General features: G+C 45.2%; 1 protein-coding gene and 1 long non-coding RNA gene across 3 annotated transcripts; both read right to left on the bottom strand.

Moving 5' to 3' along the window:
* Positions 1–6,431: 6,431 nt before the first annotated feature.
* Positions 6,432–12,904, bottom strand: LOC120974314 (uncharacterized). Its single transcript, XR_012204431.1, has 3 exons — positions 12,760–12,904; positions 10,684–11,462; positions 6,432–10,193 (listed from the first exon to the last, which is right to left on the bottom strand). It is a non-coding gene; the product is annotated as an uncharacterized lncRNA (long non-coding RNA).
* Positions 12,905–15,101: 2,197 nt separating this feature from the next.
* LOC109787238 (TLC domain-containing protein At5g14285) lies at positions 15,102–17,659 on the bottom strand. Of its 2 annotated transcripts, XM_020345796.4 has the most exons (2): positions 16,739–17,659; positions 15,102–15,583 (listed from the first exon to the last, which is right to left on the bottom strand). In XM_020345796.4, the coding sequence occupies exons 1-2, from the start codon at positions 17,420–17,422 to the stop codon at positions 15,497–15,499; spliced, it is 771 nt and encodes a 256-aa protein (XP_020201385.1). In that variant the 5' UTR covers positions 17,423–17,659; the 3' UTR covers positions 15,102–15,496. The 2 variants fall into 2 exon arrangements, with proteins under 2 accessions (XP_020201385.1, XP_020201386.1); XM_020345797.4 differs by lacking the exon at positions 15,102–15,583 and having other exon boundaries at positions 16,452–17,656.
* Between the last annotated feature and the right edge of the window lie 330 nt (positions 17,660–17,989).

Below are 17,989 nucleotides of genomic sequence, written 5' to 3' on the forward strand. Positions count from 1 at the left end.
GACCATGTTTTGCATCACTTGGGGACAATGCATATGCCATGCTTCCAAAGATATATATTTTGCTTCTGAATCATTATGATACTATTTTCATATATCGAAGAATTGCTTCCATATGTACATAGATTTGTTTCCAGCAAAAAAGAAAAAACATAAATTTTAAACTACATATGATATGTTTCCACAAATGTTGAACATTTTTCTCAGTTAAATGGAGAATTTGCTTCGATGGTAATCACGAAGCACTAGACCATCCATGGCAGTGGAATGATCTACAAGCATAAGTTCGAAGACATTGTCTCTGGCACCGTGGCCTTGTGGAAAGACGTGCTGCATCTTACTACCCCTGCAATCCGAGATATAATCCTGCGAAGGAGTTAACAAAATTCGATAAACAAATCCAAGGGTGATGGAGAAGAACTCCACAACTCAAGTAATGAAAATGTCCCAATGGAAAAAGAACAATACAAACTACCTAAATACTTCCTAGTGCAGCTGCGCTCGTTCGCTGGTGCGAGCGCACGCACCGCAGCCGTCCGATGCAGCGTGGCGATCTCCCCACGCGTGACGCGTCCCGACCAGGTGCCCGTTACGGGATTGCGCGAGGCGTGCGGCGCGTGGTGGGCCCGGCCCTTTATTCCAGGTGAAAACTGCCCCGCATCCCCCGCTCGTCTTGTTCGAAACCGCCCGCACCCCCCGCAGATTTCATTCGAACTCCTATCCCTCTCCCTTTCCCCTCCTCCAGCAACGGCGCGGCGAGGCGGGTGCTACAGTGGTGGATCCGGCGTGGAGTCGCCGATGCGGGAGGCCGTCCGCGAGCGCCGCGAGTCGCCGGCTGCAGGCGAAGGTAAACCGCTATTTCCTCCTCCCCTGCTCCCCTGTTTTTCTTGCTCTGCTCCCCTGTTTGCGCTCCATGGAGTTAGGGTTTCGGTGAGGGGGCGGGCACGAGATTGTCCATGCCGTCCTCGGGCTCCGCGTCGTGAATGCTTTTGGAGGGCGTGGCATTGCTATGGCGAGGGGAGGGGAGGGGAGGGGGTGGGTTTGTGCTGGGGGTAGGCGGGATTGAGTCGCTGTAAGGGGATACACGCGACTGAATCCTAGTGACTGGCGCATAGGATTCGTTTTTTCGATGTTGCTTGCTTCTCAAGACGCAGTTGCTCATAATTTCGATGGAGTTGCTTAGATTTTTTCCTGTAATTTGTGAGATGGGGGGCAGGGCAAGGGGATGCATCTGACTGGGGGCAGTTGCTCTTTTTTGATGGCAGTTGCTTCATAATTTCGGTGCTAGTTGCTTAGTTTTTTGCTGCAAATTGTTCATAAATTTGATGCTAGTTGCTTAGATTTTTTCCTACAAATTTGCGAGGGGGCAGGTCAGGGGATGCATCTGACTTGGGCAGTTCATGGAGGGGTCAGGGATGCACTGTTTTTTTGGGGGAAATGGTTTTTGTGATTGGTTGATTTTTAGTTTTAGTTATTGTCTAGATTTACAACACCAAGTTGATATCCTTTTTGTAGTGTTCTTTAAATTTACTGTATGAAACATGACGTTGCTTATATCAACCATCGAGCTACGGTCCTTCATTGCAACTATGAATAGGAGATGAGATATCTCTCATGAATAAGCGGCAAAGCCTGAGTGTTTTTTGATTTTTTAGCTAATGTGATGAACATGAACATGTGACTTTTGTTGATGAGTAGTTTTTTATGTGCTTTATTTTTAGTTGCCACAAAATAATGAGTAGTTGCATAGTTATCAATACCAAATTGCTTTTTGCAAGCACTAGCAATTCAGTTGTTGAGTTATCTCTGGGTAGGGAATAAATGGAGTTTGGTTCATCTCCAAATGATAGTGATGTTAGCTCCAAATGCAAGCAGTATCATTTGAGCAGTTGAGTTATAGGGCTTTTGTATCTGGTTGTATCTGTTTTCATGAACATGTTTGTTTTTGTGTTTTCTTGTACAGAATGGCTCCGAAAAGCAAAAGGCATGCGGGTAGAACTGATGGTGAAAATGATGGAGAAGAAGTGGCAGCTCAACCAGCAAGGAGTAATGTTGGACGCAAGCGCGGGCGGGTGAATCAGGATCCTGTACGTGGTGGTCGGGCAGGGAAATGGGCCACCAATTCTGCCCGGGGTGGTCGGGCGGGGAAACGGGGCACTGATTCCGCCCCTCGTGATGAAGGAGGGAGAAATCCGAAACGTGCGAAGAAAGTTGCGGATGAGGTATTTTTCTTATGAAAAACTTGAAAGAAGGGAGGCATCCTTGAAATATGTAATGCTCAAGTCAGCATGACATTTTCTTTTTGTATATGCACTCCTATCATTTTTGATAAGCAATAGAATAGCAGTGTAGCAGTTGCCTAGTTTAGTACTAACAGTTGCAGTTCATTATAGATCTAGTTGCTTAGTTTAGTACAGGAGTTGCTCAGCTTAATATAGTGGGGTTGCTCATTTTTTAATTTTTGTAATGCAGATTGGTAGCAGTGGGCCACCACCGAGGAACAGAGCATCACCTTCAAGACTTTTTCTCCTAAACAGTGGCCTCGATGATACACAAAAGGATGCCATTGGTGATATAAGCTTTGGGGGTGTGCTTGATATCGGGACAAGAACAATGAAAGGAGATCTTGCGAAGTTTGTGACGAAGTGTTATGATCCAGAGTTGTCGCAGCTTGTTATCCCAGATAGGGGGAAGATCCCAGTTGATGCAGCAAGCGTAGAAAGAATCTGGGGTTTGCCAAGGGGGGCAGGGAAGGTTGCATATGAAGTGGAGCCAGACGTAGTTAGGTTGTTCAATGAGATGTTCGACATCCCGACAGGGCCCGCGCCATCAGTGATCGGGTGGTGCAAAATGATAAATGATATGGGAGTTGTTGCGGACGACAAGTTCTTAAGTGCTTGGCTGGTTGTTGTTTATAGTTGTTTTCTTGCACTGACGACTAGCTTGAAGGTGTCACCGCGCGCATACTCAGTTGTGCTGAATCCACGTGAGGTTGTGAATTCAAATGTTTGCCAGTTTGTCGTCGACCAACTTAGGCTTGCTTTCATGGGTTTGGGAGACAAGAAGAATACTATATGCTGCTGCCTTTTCCACCTAGTGGTAAAATGATCCTAGGCCTCCCCCCTTGTTTTTCTTCGTTTTTCATTTCGCGTTATATGTTTCAAGCTGAAGTTCGATAGGTTTTTTCGCAACTGATATGTGTTCTCTATTTTTTTTGAAACAGCTGCTATACCTTGGCTCGCTTGATGTGGACTTTAGGACAGTCCACAAGGATTATGTGGATGAGAGGACGGCAACTGTTGGGTCAAAGCATGGAATGAAGGTCTGATCAAAGCAGTAATTAAGAAGGATAGGATTAGGAAGGGTGTCTATGTAAAGTTACAAGTAAGTCTCACTTTACTGTCTGAACAGAATTTTTTGTAGTTGCTTGATTTTTTATGCAGTTGCCCACCTATAGGGATTGTGTTGCCTAATTTTAGGAAGCTAGTTGCTTTTCTGAAAGCTAGTTTCATGATAGTTTTTTTACATGGAATTTCACATGGTAATCTTCATCATTTTGTCTCCAAGTAGTCATACATGTCCAATTACATTAGTCTTTTTAAGCAACAGTTGCCAATAATTTATAGTTTCTGTAGTTGTTCAATTTTTATCGGGGGGTTGTTGTAGGTGCTGTAGATTTTTTGTGATGTCCATAACCGCAGTTGCCATCAATAGTGCTTGTATTTGCCCTAAGTTAGGGAGGCAGTTGCTCATTCATTTCCTCTTTTTTTCAAACTTTTGTTTGATCTTTTTTGCTAACTGAGTTTATCATGTACATTTTTTTACAACAAACAGCTCAAAGCTGAGTTCTCGAGATGCGCAGAAGATAGTGTTTTTGGGAGCATGGATCACATCCAGAAGTTTGTTGCTGCGAGGCTTCCTCAAAACTACAACAGCAATGTATTTTCTTTTTTCACCATGGTTTTTTGCCCTTTTTCATAAGAAACGGAGTGCTTTTTTCGTTTATCGTTGTTGTTGTATAGACTGCTCATCTTTTCGAGTTTTGTATTTTTGTATTTTTGCAGAAACAAAGGAGGTTGTCAATGCTGGTCCATGATATGTGCTCTGAAATATCAGTCCAAATTGGGAGGTTTGTTCAAGGGGTGGGCAAGTTGGAAGAGGAGGAGGTTGAACCAGCAGGCACAAGTGTTTCTAGGGTCGCAAGCATACGTCAATCATCACGGCAGAAAAAGGCAGTGACAAGTCCGAAACAGCAGAAGGTTGCTGAGCAAAAGAATACAAGGGGCAGTAGCAGTCAGTGCAAGGAGACACTTTTGGAGTCCGATGACGAGGAGGAGGAATCCGACGAGCAAGAATTTGAATCTTCAGAATAAGAAGAAGAGGAGGAAGGGAAAGATGAGGACAGTCCTGAAGAGGAGAGTTCGGATAATGACGGGGACAACAATGACGATGACGACGATGACGATGAGTATGATGATGATGCTCCGTCATACAGCAGCCCGCCAGCAGCCACAGAACATGACGATGATGATTCACAGCACACGAACACTGACAACTCACAGCCGCCCATTGCTGGTGAAGAAGATGGTGGAGATGAGGAAGACGACGATGAGGATGATGTTGAAGATGAAGAGCAGGACAGGGAGGAGGAGGATGAAGAGGAACGGGACGAAGAGAAGGAGAGAAATGTGGAAGGGGGCAATGATGAAGAGAATGAACCAGATAAGAAAGAGGGGGAATCGGAGGAGAAACATGATGATGAAAAGAGTGAAGAAGAGGAAGAAGAGGAGGAAGACAGAGAGGATGAAGATGATGATGCGGAGCAAGATGGCGGGGTGGGAAGAAGGGGGGCGAAGATAAGGATGATGGCGGGAATGGCGGCAACGCTAGCACCGACCAGCCCAGCAAGGGTGGTGGTGATGATGAGGGAGGTGCACGAAATCCGGGGTGGCGTGGGGGCAGTTGCGACGACGAGGTGCCGCTAAGTACCATCATGGAGAGACTCAAGCGCACTGGCAAGGAAAGAAGTGAGGCAGAGGAAACGATGTCCGTCGAGAGCACACAAGGAAGCATCCAAAGTGCCGACAGTTTTTTTTAGAGCAGCTTCGTTAAGATGGACATGCGGAAGGAGCCTTTTGAGGTTCAGAGTGGGCCTGTCATTTCAGCTGCAGATGTGGTGAGGATTGGAGATACCCAGTACAGACAGAAACAGGTCATTCCTGAGACCCATGATATCCCTCTTTTCCCGATGCCTGCGATGCCAACTGAGGAAAAATTCTCCGTGATGGATTTGTGCCCTGAGATGATGGTAGATGAGTTGGAACTACCAAGTTTTGGCCAAAAAGAGAAGGAAAGAAAGCTTGCCGGAGGAGTTGGAGCGGCTGCCACAAGGAAGGTCAAGAAAGTGAGCCATAAGTTAGTTAAGGCCTGTGTTATGTCTCCAAAAGGAAGAGAGGATGCGGCTATTCAAAGTGCTGCAACTACGACAACCAGCCAGCAAGCTCCGACAGTTCAGAGGCCGACAGATGAAGCGGAAAGTCAGAAAGCAACATCACCAGCAAAAAAGCAAGGTTTACCAGAAAAGAGCAGCAAATAAGCAAAACAAAGCAACTGATCATATTCTGCAAGCAACTGAACAGAAAAAACAAGCAACTGCTGAATCAGCAAAGACTGAAAACAGGGCAAGTGCTGAATCAGCAAAGAGTGAAAACAGAGCAACTACTGAATCAGCAAAGACTGAAAACAGAGCAACTGGTGCTACTTTTGAAGCAACTCAGCAAAAAACTCAGGCAACCAGAGTGAGCATGCAGGCAGCAACTGCCCAGGAATCAGCAGCCCCTCCCACGCAAAGTACGGTGGCAACTACTATGCTTGAGGAAGCAACCCCTGAGCAGGAGCAAGCAACCGCCCAGGACTCAACAGACAAGCCTCCGGTACTCCCCAACAAGCAAGCATGTTCTGCAAAGGGGAAAGAAATCTCACTGGATGATGTTAGGGACATCAACAAGCTCCTTGAGAAGTGTGTGAGCCCAGGTTCGACGCCACCGCTCGTGAGGAGTAATTCTGCTGGCACCATACCTGTAATACGGACATCAGCTGCCATCAATCTACCAGCAAACAAAGGAGCATGCGATTCAGGTGAAGAAGCACGATTGCTGCAAAGATCAAAGTCTGGGAGCGCTGTGTGGGACGATTACTGTCCAGCTCCACCTTTCGATCTTGGGATAGATGAGCCAGCAGGAATAACAGGCGAGGAGGGCAAGGCAGCAGAGGATAAGGGGGTTGCAAACGCAGCTGCCACCGGTGACATTGAGTGGGGAATTGACTGGGGCAATATGGACTTCGATGAAGTTGTCGAGGGGGCAGTGAAAAATGCTGTAGGTCAGAGTGCGGGGCACATGTCACCTGCCGGTTTCAGCACGCCAACCGAAGTTGCAAAAACTACCGCTGAGGGGGAATCATCTGGCAAAGGTGCAGCCAGCAGCTCGGAAGAACTTGTTCCTGAGAAGCGCGAGAGGAGGATACAGAAAGCTCCACCATCACAGAGGTCACCATATGTGAATGTAGAGATGAGGAAGGATTTCACATGCAATGCAGAGACAAACAGAGTGTATGCACTGATTCTGTTGCTTGGAGGAGGAGGAGGGACGAGAAGGACGACGCAGGGTGATGATACAACACGTGTGTGTTTGTTCCAGTAGCCACTTTTTTTCCTGTTTTTCTCTTTTTTTGCATGCAATGATCTCTCCTATTGTTATTTTTCTTAACAGAGCCTTTCTGTTTGTTCTACAGGCCGCAAATCATAAACTATCGTGGTTACTTCTGCACAATCAAGGAGCTTGCTCAATCAATGAGGAAGGCAGGATGGATGAAGACACGTGCCTTTGAGTTAGGGATTGAAGCAATCATGTACAACAGACAGGTGGGGTCCAAGAAAATAATCATGCCTGTTAGGTTTTCGGTAAGAGAAATAAAAACCCATAGTTTCTTCCTTTTTTTGTTTTTTGGCACTGAAGCTGTTGCTTTATTATCTGATTCTACATTTCCCCACAGACTTGGCTTCAGAGGCTCGATCTAGATGTGAGGGAGCTGCATGATAGGTTCAAAAAATCAAACCGTTTGGATGAGCAAGACATGGTATGGTCCATGTGTTTTACTAGTTGTCAAACATGATAAAAGGCTCTATTCTGTTTTTTCTTAGATTTTTTTTTCTAGAAGCTGATGTCAGAAAATCATAGGAGTTGCTTGAAATCACATGATGAGTTGCTCATAAAAAGCCACTGAGTTGCCTGATAAGCCATTTTGCAGAAGCTTCATACACATTTTTTTAGTGTTTTGAGAGTTATGCCAGAAGTTGAATAAAATTCTATAGAGTTGCCTAAAAATCATATGAAATGTTGCCCATACAAACATATAGAGTTGCCCAAAAACATATCAGTAGTTGATGGTTTTTTTGGTATGCTAACATGGTTTTCTTTCTTGAAGGTTATGATTCATGTGCTTGAAAATTTAGACCCAGAGAACGCCAATGGTGCACACCACTACTGGGTACTCAACATCAATCTGAGGGACAAAAGGTTCGAAGTGTTTGACTCATGGAGGATGTTAAAGAAAAGCAAGAGGCTGGATGATGTTGCAAGGGCTATTGTAGCTGCAGTTCGTGTGTTGTGGGACAAGTACTATCCAAAACAAGCAAAGACAATGGACCAGTTCCCACTTGTGGATATCGATGCACCAAAGCAGACTGTATCGTAAGGACCAACCCACATACATACATATCGTTGTTATAAGACGTAGTGTTTTGCTTTTTTTTTGCAAGTGCTTTCTTGACATTTTGGTTTTTTTGCAGCGGTGACTGTAGCATATTCGCATTGATGAACGCGTTATTGTGGAACGGGACGTGGCTCCCGAACTACGGACAAAGCGACATACCAAACATCAGGAAGAAGATGACCATCTCGATGCTGAAGTGTGACCTGAACAAGATTCCATGGCAGGAGATCCTCAAACCGGCCAACAAGTGAACAAATATATAGGTACATTTTTTTTCCTGATCAATGTGTTCCATTAGAGAATATCAAATGTGAATACTAATGTGTTCCATTACAAAACTCACAAAAGTTTGCCCCAAACCACCTATAACATGTTTGCATAAATCACAAGCGCCCATAGGTTTTTGCATGTTTTACGAGTAAGGAATATAAGCACAAATGTCAAGCATCTACCTCCACACAGTCTCCAATTTGTGAATTTAAAGCTAGGAAAACACATAAATCAAAACAAGTCCATGCAAATGATTTCATCGTTTGCTTTTTTCTTGAAGCTGGCAGTTGCTTGATTTCCCTTCTACATTTGCTCAGAAACCAGACCTCAATTGCTTCATCTACCAGGACACTGTTTGCTCTTTTTTCCTTACTTTCCGCTAGTTTTGCAAGCCCGGGAGGTCATTCCCTTCATGTGGTAACGATCACATCAGCTTCCCTAGGCACGTCGCAGCAGTGTGGTCGATTGATTCACAAATGCTGCACTTGTTCTTTTTCTTAGGGTGTAGTTCCAGGGCTGATTTGAAGCGCTTGCTGCGGCTGCGCCCTTTCGTGACTGAATGAGGTGGATCCATAGGAGCAAGGGGGGCAGGAGGTTGGTTTGAAGTACTTGGGGCATTAGGGTTTGATGCTTCCCTAGCACGAGCCGCTTCCCGGGCTGCCTTTAGCCTCTTCTTCCTCAGTTTATTCAGCTTAGTAACCTCGGTATCTGCTGCTTTCATGTGCCTCCTAACTACAGCGGCTGCCTCATCACTAGTCATTGCCTTCTTGGCTAGCTTTGCAAAATCCATTGTCAGAGTCACTTGCCGAACTTGGTTCTCTAACTCAGCGGGCAAGTCATGCGGAGGGCCCTCGTTAGGTGGCGGTGGTGCACTTGGTACTGCATGTTGCGTCCAGCGGCGCTTGATGTAGTGTTCAGGTATCTCATTAACGCCAAGGTGTGTGAAGATTTTCAAGACATGGCAACAAAGCATGTCGTCCCTATGCCACTTGCAACATTCGCAATCGTAGATAGCTGGCTCTGGTCTCACTGTGACTAGGTACTTCCTCGAGCCATACCCTAGGACTTCTTCTGTATTGGGCTCAAGGTAATAGAAGTTGATTCTAGCGGGACGCACATCGTACTGGCCAATCATCTGAAACTCAGTTCTAAACTTCACATAGATGTCCCTAGTGTATGCTTTGTAGGCATGCCTCTCAATGGGGAAACGCGACCATCTTTGTGCCTCTAGATGTTTTGTCCGGTAGTCGTTCCCGTCCTCCCTCACGAGTATGTGTACCTGAATTTTCTCATATTGCTTGACGAAGTTGAGAATTGACTTGTGTGGGTTCACATAGCGCTTCAACACAGCATTGAACCCTTCGCTGCGTTGCGTTGACTGAAGGAAAGGGAAGAACCTGAATTTGAAGTAACACGGCACCCATGTAGCCCGATCTTCATAGAGTTTCTCAAAGTGACCATGCATAAGACCTTCATATTTCAATTGAAGTGCAGCCCGTTTCCTTTCAAACTCAGCCGAGGTGAAACTGAAGTCAATGCATTCATTGAAGTCTTTTACCAAATCCGGGTTCCTAGCCAACACGGGGCCAAGCTTCTCTTGTGCTTTCTTCATTATATGCCAACCGCAGCAACGGTGAATCATTGCCGGGACTTCCTCTTGATAGATTGTGCCATAGCAACATCTTGGTCCGTGATGATGTTGTCCGGAGCCAAACCATCCATTGCTTCTAGGAAAGCATCAAATAACCAGTCATAACTTGAGGCTAGTTCCTGCCGGACAAATCCACACCCAAGCATTATTGACTGCCCATGTCTGTTGATTCCAATGAAGGGGGCAAACAGCATATTGTACATGTTCGTGAGGTAAGTTGCATCAAATGACACGCAATCATGATAAGCCTCCGTGTATGCTTTCCGTGCCGCACCATCCACCCAAAACAAGTTTTCTGTCCCGCCTTCCGCATCTGTCTTGCATTTAAAGAATAATCCTGGGTCATTTTCCATCACCTTGCAAAATTAGTTTAGTGTTTCTTCAATGCCAATGTCTTTAGTTGGGGCGTTGAGCTTCGAACAGTGGTTATGGATGGCTTTAGTTGTGTACGGAACAATCAACTCCGAGCCGTAGTATGATGACATTAACATCATCATTTTTCCTGCCATAAAAAACAGAAACTTGTTTTTTTCAGGACTAACTAACCACAATGCAGCGAGCAACATGTTTTTTATAGATAACATAAAGTAACATTTATGCATAAGCAGAACAAGAACCAAGCCTGTATCCAACCAAGTTTTGTTTTTTGCTGGGTGATGTCTTTTATTTTATTTTCAGAGTTGCACGGAAAATGAACATAGTTGCCTCAGTTTACTTTTCAAGTTGCCAGTTTTTCCCCCTAATCAGGGCTGCCCATGAATCCTAAGCAGCTTATACTAGGATATGAAACAAACCCAAGTAGTTGAGGTAGGAATAGGCAACACCAAGGTGTTTCTGTTTTGGGTCATGATTTTTTTAATTACCAGAGTTGCACAAAAAATGAACATAGTTGCATAAAAAATGAACGTAGTTGGCTCAGGACAAGGTACTTTGATGCAGGAATAAGTAACAGTTCTGTGGTAAAAAGACTTAACGCAATGTGAGTTTTGTACCTGCTGTCAAGTTGCAGTCATTTAGGTGAGTCAGTAGTTTTTTCTGTTCCGGCGGGATTCCTTGGTGAGAACGGAGGTATTTCGAAAGCGATGGCTTCTCAATCGGTGGATGGTTATGATCTGCAATAAAAGTGATAACCTCCCATCTGTCATCTTTAAGCTTCACCACCATCTTAGCACGGCATTTTGTTTGCTTCACAGTTTCCCGTTTCCTCTTCTTCTTGAAAGTGTGTTCCTCGACATCATCTTCAACATCTTGTTCAGGTGAGCTTGGACATGTAGTGTTTTTGCTCGATGAGGGAACATCCGGGATCCCAACCCTCTCTACTGGTTTGCGGAACTTGTTACAGCAGAATTGCTGTTTTTCCACCACACCTGTGTAGGCCGACCTGTAAGACGTATTTGACTTGATTGAAAAGCCCTCCATCAAAGCATAGCGATTGTAGTGTTCCCTCGCATCCTCTAATGTGTCGAAGCGCATGCCAACATAAGGTTGTTGTGGCTGTGATCCAGCTTCTTCATCTTCCAACTCACGTGCCTCATGAACTAAAGCATTAGCAGGAGCAACCATAGGTGGGGGAGCGGCAACACGTTTATCCGGGACATGAGTAGTGTTAGATCCAACATTGGGGTCAGGAGACTCACCAACCTCCTCCTCCAGTTGTTGATGTCCCTGTTCACCCCTGCATGCAAGAAGGGTGCACCCAACTCGACTGAAATGTTGATGGACTCTACGTCAAGCGGTGGTTCATTCAGATCAATCATCATGAACAATCAACCTGCAACAAATTGTGTGTTAGCCCACCACAAAAGCATGCATGACCTTTTATGAACAAACTAGTTGTAGAATGTAAAGGAGCAACTATAAACACTTGTTTGGGCAACTATAAAGTTAAATAGAGGCAATTCATATCTTCTTTTTCCTCAAAAGTTTCCTGTTTCTTCTTTTGTTTTCTTATATGTGTTATGTTTCTACCAGTATGACACACATATACAGCAGCAAAGAGCATGCATGACCTTTTATGAACAAAGTAGTTGTAGAATATAAAGGAGCAACTATAAACACTTGTTTGGGCAACTATAAAGTTAAACAGAGGTAATTCATATCTTCTTTTTCCTCAAAAGTTTCCTGTTTATTCTTTGTTTTCTTATATGTGTTATGTTCTACCAGTATGACACACATATACAGCAGCAAAGTTTTGTTTTTTACACGACATGCGCTGATTCATTTGTGCCTTTTTTTCAGCAGCAGATTACAACTTTTGATGATTGGAAAGAAACAACCAATGTGCATATCTGACGGAGAGCTTACCAGGAGCAGGAGGCCTATCATTTGGTGTAGTTTATGTCTTTTTTATTTTTTCAGTGGGACCATATGGAATGTAGCAAAGTATCTTAGTGTGGGATTGTTTGAATCTGTTTTTTATGACGCGGCCTTTTGTTTTGTGCGTTTGTCGTTTGTGTCTTCTTTTTAGCGAGAACCATACTGACATAGCAAAAACTGTGCGTTAACACATGCAAGTTAATACTTTCTACCTCTGTCTATAACTTGAGTTTTTTACGTTCTTGATAGTTCATGCTTTAATGCACAGGGAAGTTGCATGTGTTTTAGTACTAGAGTTGACATGTTCTCACATCTGGTAGAGGCAACTCTAGAATTTCTGAACAGCTACGGTTGCATAGCTCTTTTTTTTACCAGAGTTGCTTCAAAAATGAACATAGTTGCTTCAGTTAATTGTTCAAGTTGTCAGGTTACTTTTTTCCTGATCAGGGTTGCTCATGAACCCCAAGCACCTTATAATAGGATAGGAAAGAAAGCCAAGCAGGTTTCGTGTTGCAATGCACCTGCACAAACGCAATGGTCCTGCATTTTCTTTTTCCACTAGAGTTGCTCTATTTTTGTACTGGTGTTGCTTTTTTGTATCATAATAGTTGCTCAAGATGCGTACTGGTGTTCCCACTATAGTTGCTTTTTTCACGAGATCAAAAGAACGAACTAAAAACTGGACTAGTTGATGTTCAAGCAGGGGTGGTTGAGTAGGGAAGAGAGAGGAGTCGGGTGGAGGTGGTGCTTACCTTCTTAGGGGCAGGTAGGTCCGATTTTTTCTCTCCAGATCTGATTTTTGAAGTAAGGAGGAGGAAGCAGGTGTTCCTGCGTCGGCTTTGTTCTTCAAGACGCCATAGATGGGGCAGATCTTGTTCCGATCTTGTTTAGAGGAGGAAAGGCAGGAGCAAGGAGGAAGAAGGGGACCCGTGCGTGGGCTTGTCCTTCAAGGAAAAAGAGAAGGGGGTTGCGTGAGGCGTCCGCAAGGGGAAGCGTGGGCGGGGGTGCAGGGAGGGGGTGGGGACCGGGACGACGGGTGCGAGGAAGCGGGGGCCGGGGGGACCAGGTGTGATCGGGGGGCGCGCGCGTGATTCGCGCGGGCTTGGGTTGGTTGTTTTCGCGCGCGGGTGGCTGATTTCCGTTTCTGGCTGTCTAGTCGCGCGCGGGTGGCTCCTTCCTTTTCTGGGAGAGCACTCGGGGCTGCAATCGGGCGCCCGTGCGCCCGCGAGCCACGTCCTACAAACTATGCTTTCTCCATTCATTCAAGATGTACGTGCAATCCAGTTCAAGCAGCTTCACCCTCATCACCTACCTGGCCATGTGGTGCTTACTTGCTGAGATACAATATCGCCTGGTAATCCACAGTCCTGCATGGCGTGAGAACCTGCCCCTGTTGGCCTTGTTTCCAATCCGATCCGGCGCTCAGGCGAGGTGGATCGGGAGGCCAAAACCGCAGGTGTAGCCAGGCCCGATCCTCGCGGAGTTAAGCATGGCGACGAGGGAGGTTACAAGCTCGTCGGCGAGCAGGTTAGTGGGTTAGTCTCTCCGCGCAGCCGCTGCACAAGACGGCGCACCGACGAGGTGGAACGGAGGCCGCTGATGGGTGGATCTGAAACTCGTGCTGGGGGTGAGAGGAGAGGCGACCAGGGACATGGCGAGTTTGGCGATTTGCACGCGATGGGAGATGAGAGGGTTAGTTCGGGCGATTAATTTAAGGAGAGATTATAGGGCGTGGGCCAGAAAATCAGATGATTAACATCGGCTTGATTTCAGGGAATCTCTCAGCCGCGAGATCAAAATGCAAATCAACGGCATCCGACCGGTCTGAAGAATAGCTCTCATCAGACATCTGTAGGAAAGTGTTTCACTTACTTATAACATGACTACATGAGGTGTTACATCTAGACGAGGTCTAGACACACCCTTTTTAGAAAGAAAATAATATTTTGAGGGTGTTTTTGAAAAAAATCAGGCCACACGTCCCTTTTCTCAGCTACAGTGGACGACAGCCAGCCCCACACGCCTGGTCAACACCGACTCTGTATACAAACGAGATAAGGACTGTATTTACACGTCAATGCCAAGTTTTTGCACCACTTCGATGTATACCACAACTTCTAGCATCAAAGCGATCGTTTACGCCAAGTTGTAGCACCACCAGTGTAATTGACTCTTGTAAAAATGTCAAGGCGGTGTTACTTCGTGCCACACTTGTGGCACTTATCATTTGGGTAAAAGGGTAAAAATTTAACAACATGCTCAAACAATTCTCATTTTGTGATGATTTGCGATGAACAGCCACTGTACTATACTCTTGTGCATTTTATGGACGTTCATTTTAATTCAGTTCAGTCCAGTTTTATTTCCTATTGCAGAGAATTATACCTGCCGATGAATAGAAAATGCATTTTTTATTCTGGTTGGTCCTTTCTATGAAAAAGCACCTTCAAAGAATAAGAGTTTATTCTTACACATACTCCATAGGAAAAAAATGGAATATGAAAGCGACGCTGTGCTCCACGATATTTAAATCACCTTTAGATTTTGTCCATTTTCTTGATTAATTCACCACATGTATTCCCCCGCAAAAAAGAAAAAAGTTCTCAGGGTGGAACCGATTTACAGCAGCAATGCTAATTTTGTCCTATGTGCAAAGCCTTACCTCCTTCTCTAGGAAATAGCCAGAGTATAGAAAACTACCTTCATTTTAGTACTACCTCTGTAAATATAAGACGTTTGTGCAACGTCTTATCTTTAGTTATAGAGGTAGTATTATGCAATTTATCCTTCTTGTAATATCCAGTGCCTTGCACTTGTGAGTGTCACTCTTTAATTATTCAGTATCTTCCCTGGGTTCCCTTTGCTTCTTTGCCAATCGTGTTTACTTTCCAATTGCCATGTATTCTTTTTGGTACCAATGTTGCAGAGCACTTGGGGAGCATAACACCAGGATCATGCCCTCCTTGAAACCATGAATGATAATGTTGCTGCAGTCTTTCTTCAGCTGCAATTTGAGTTCGTATATGTTCTAACCTATCATAACATCTTAAGATGACTTTTTATTTAGCAGTCTTTCTTGCAGCTACTGTAATTCAGTCTGACCAAACTCCCAATTTTGATTTTGTGTGTAGTTCATTGATTGGCATATTGCCGCAAATTTCATTTCCATTCATTTGGAACAGGAACTAATACTCTTCTACTTACTGTTTCTTCAGGCTGCTATACACACATGGCGTCCTTTGGTCCCCTGCTAAAATACATTTGGTGCTCTGTGATCCGCAAGAAGAACAATGTGCTCCTTTGGCTGGATTTCAGAGGAAGACTCGATACGCATGAGAATGTGATAAAAAAGTGGGGTGAACCTTCAAGAATGTTTCTGTGACTATTGCATGCCTGGCTGTTGGGAGATAGTTAACCAGATCTTGCTCCAATGCAAACCAGTACATGATCTTGAGACAGTTTTGGCTCTCCTGCCTTTGGCTGATTCATCTATTTATATTCTTTCTTTTCTGCAGACTGCCAAGCCTGACGTTGGCACATCATCTTCGCGGCATGGGCTGTGCAGCTCTGGGAAGTCTGCAACAAACGGGTTTTTGTCTCACGGCAACAAATTGTAAACACAATCAAGCTATGGAGCAATTCAAATGATAACCAAGCGCCGAAGGATTTCTTCTTTTCTTCTGCAGAATGTTTTTCCCATACCATGTATAGCGTTCCTAAAAGGATCCTTTCTCCTTCTTTACTTTCAGTTTTTTCTATTATTTTATTGTCTGTCTTTCTTATTTTGCTTTGTATCCTGTTTTGAACCATACTTTGTGTTTGGAATATAATATATAAGGTAGACTGAGGCTTACCTTCTTATATCAGGAAAAAAAAATCAATACTTCAGTCCACCACTATTAGGACTCTGACACTACTATGTTTTATTAATACTAAGTAGTACATTGTTTTTGAACTCATTTTATATATATAAGACATTAAGACATTATTGTACATTTTGTTTGGGCATAAACATTTGGTTTAGCTATTTCAGCTTACAGATGTAACAAACACAATGGCAAAAGGTCAATCCTTGCATTTTATCTCATCTTAACATATAATATTGCTCTTTAAACCAACCATGTCATCCTCAGCATATTAATTTCTGGTGGCAGAAAGGTGGTCATGTTTATCTAAAATAATGGAGATCTACACTAATTTCATGTGGTCAAAAGAACTCCATGGATAAAAAGAGGGAGTTAGATGGGGTAGACAAGACATAGAGAGGGGGAGTTAGATAGGGTAGACAAGACATGAGTAATCTACTAGAGGCAAAGATTGGTGGGTCAAACTATTTCCAAGACATATGAACACACGTGCACAATTACTAGTATGACTAAAGGCACAGAAAATTCTAACATTTTGACAAAATACTGAAAATGAAACACCAACACAAATCCTTAGATTGAGTCTTAAATTGCATTATCTTACTGACTAAATTTCAAGCCTGAATGACTGAATTAAATAATGGAGAGACATTGTGTATACAACATTTCAAAGTATATCCGTCATCATCAGCTATCATCAATTCATCAACATGTTTTAGGAATTTTCATCCTCTTCAGGTGTCACCACAAATACTAACAAATTGAGCCACTAATAATTATTCTACTATGTGTCTTTTTTTCCAATGCTGTGCTTCCGTTCCTTAAACAGTGTCTTCCAAAGATTCCAAATCCAAAAATTGCTCACCGTGATAGCAGCGCCGACGACAATGATCCAGGATATGCGCACCCACCAGGGGATGAGATCCACAGCCTGGCCGGACAGATAGAATAGGCTCATCTTGAGGAAGAAGACCGGTCCCGCGACGCCCCTGACTATGGTGTATAGCACATAGAACGGCGGCGACAAAGTGTTGTACACCCTTGCAGCAGTGGGAACCTCGGCTCGCCAGATCCCGGCGAGTGTCCACACATTCTGCAGGAGGCTGGTTACCTCGGCGAGAAAGAGCAGGACGAGGAGTGCGTATGCGCCATGGTGGACGACGTAGCGACAGGTGAAGAAGACAAAAAGTGTGGCGAGGTGGTGGGCGATGAAGAGGATGTCCCCGGGGAGGAAGGCGAGATAGTGGAGCAGGTCCATGGTGAAGTAGGCGACACTGTAGTCGAGGACGTGGTCCTGCATGCGGGAATTAGGAGCAGCGAAACCCCGGTTCCCCGCCGGCTGCGCGGCGATGGCTGCGACCGCCGCCAGCGCGGCAGCGGAGCCGTGCGCGAGTGAGATGAGGCAGCTAGCGCCGTCCAGCCGGTGCCTCCACTCCCAACGCCGGAACAAGACCAGTTGCCCGACACAGTAGATGACGGCGTACATGGCCAGGAAGGCCGGGTACATCCACCGCTCCTCGGCGGCCCAAGAAGCCAAAAGCTCCGCCATGGCAGCAGAGAGATTTGCGACGAGAATCTGATATCGCAGGATTTGATCCGCCGCTCCGGGCCGTTCGGATTAGCGGCGAATCGGGAAATCTCGCGGCGCCACAGCGGGAGGTGTGAAGGGGATTCGGCTGTGGATAAATCTTCTGAGAATAGTTTTCTTTAAACCGAGTGTGTTGGGTCAGTTTTCCATCGTGGGTTGTTTGGTTCGGGTGTAAACGGGTCCTGTTTGACAAGAGGTTTGGTTTAGTTCGGTTTCTTGTATAGACCAGTTGGTTTTGGTTTGGGCTGGAACAGGTCCGGCTTTACACAAGTTAAAACCATGGTCCCCTGCCGGCAGGAGACCTACTTTTGGCCGGTGCAGTGAGTCAGGTGAGGTCCTCGTCATGGCCGCCGACGCCGAGCCACCCAGCTTGCGGCACCTCGAAAGGCTGCCGGCCGGGGAGAGACCCAGCTTGCGGCACCTCCAAAGGCCGCGGGCGGCAAGCGACCCAGCTTGCGGCACCTCGTAAGGCCGCCGGCCGGCGAGCGAGCGAGAGGGAACAACCGTAGGACGCGAGAGGCTCCTTGC

This window comes from Aegilops tauschii, chromosome 1 (genome assembly GCF_002575655.3).
Source record: "Aegilops tauschii subsp. strangulata cultivar AL8/78 chromosome 1, Aet v6.0, whole genome shotgun sequence".
Lineage (NCBI taxonomy): Eukaryota > Viridiplantae > Streptophyta > Magnoliopsida > Poales > Poaceae > Aegilops > Aegilops tauschii.

Coding starts and splice junctions, on each gene's coding strand:
- LOC109787238 (XM_020345796.4), bottom strand. CDS start 17,422: ATGGCGGAGCTTTTGGCTTCTTGGGCCGCCGAGGAGCGGTGGATGTAC. Junction 15,584..16,738: donor TCGTCGGCGCTGCTATCACG/GTGAGCAATTTT, acceptor CGTTTGTTGCAG/ACTTCCCAGAGCTGCACAGC.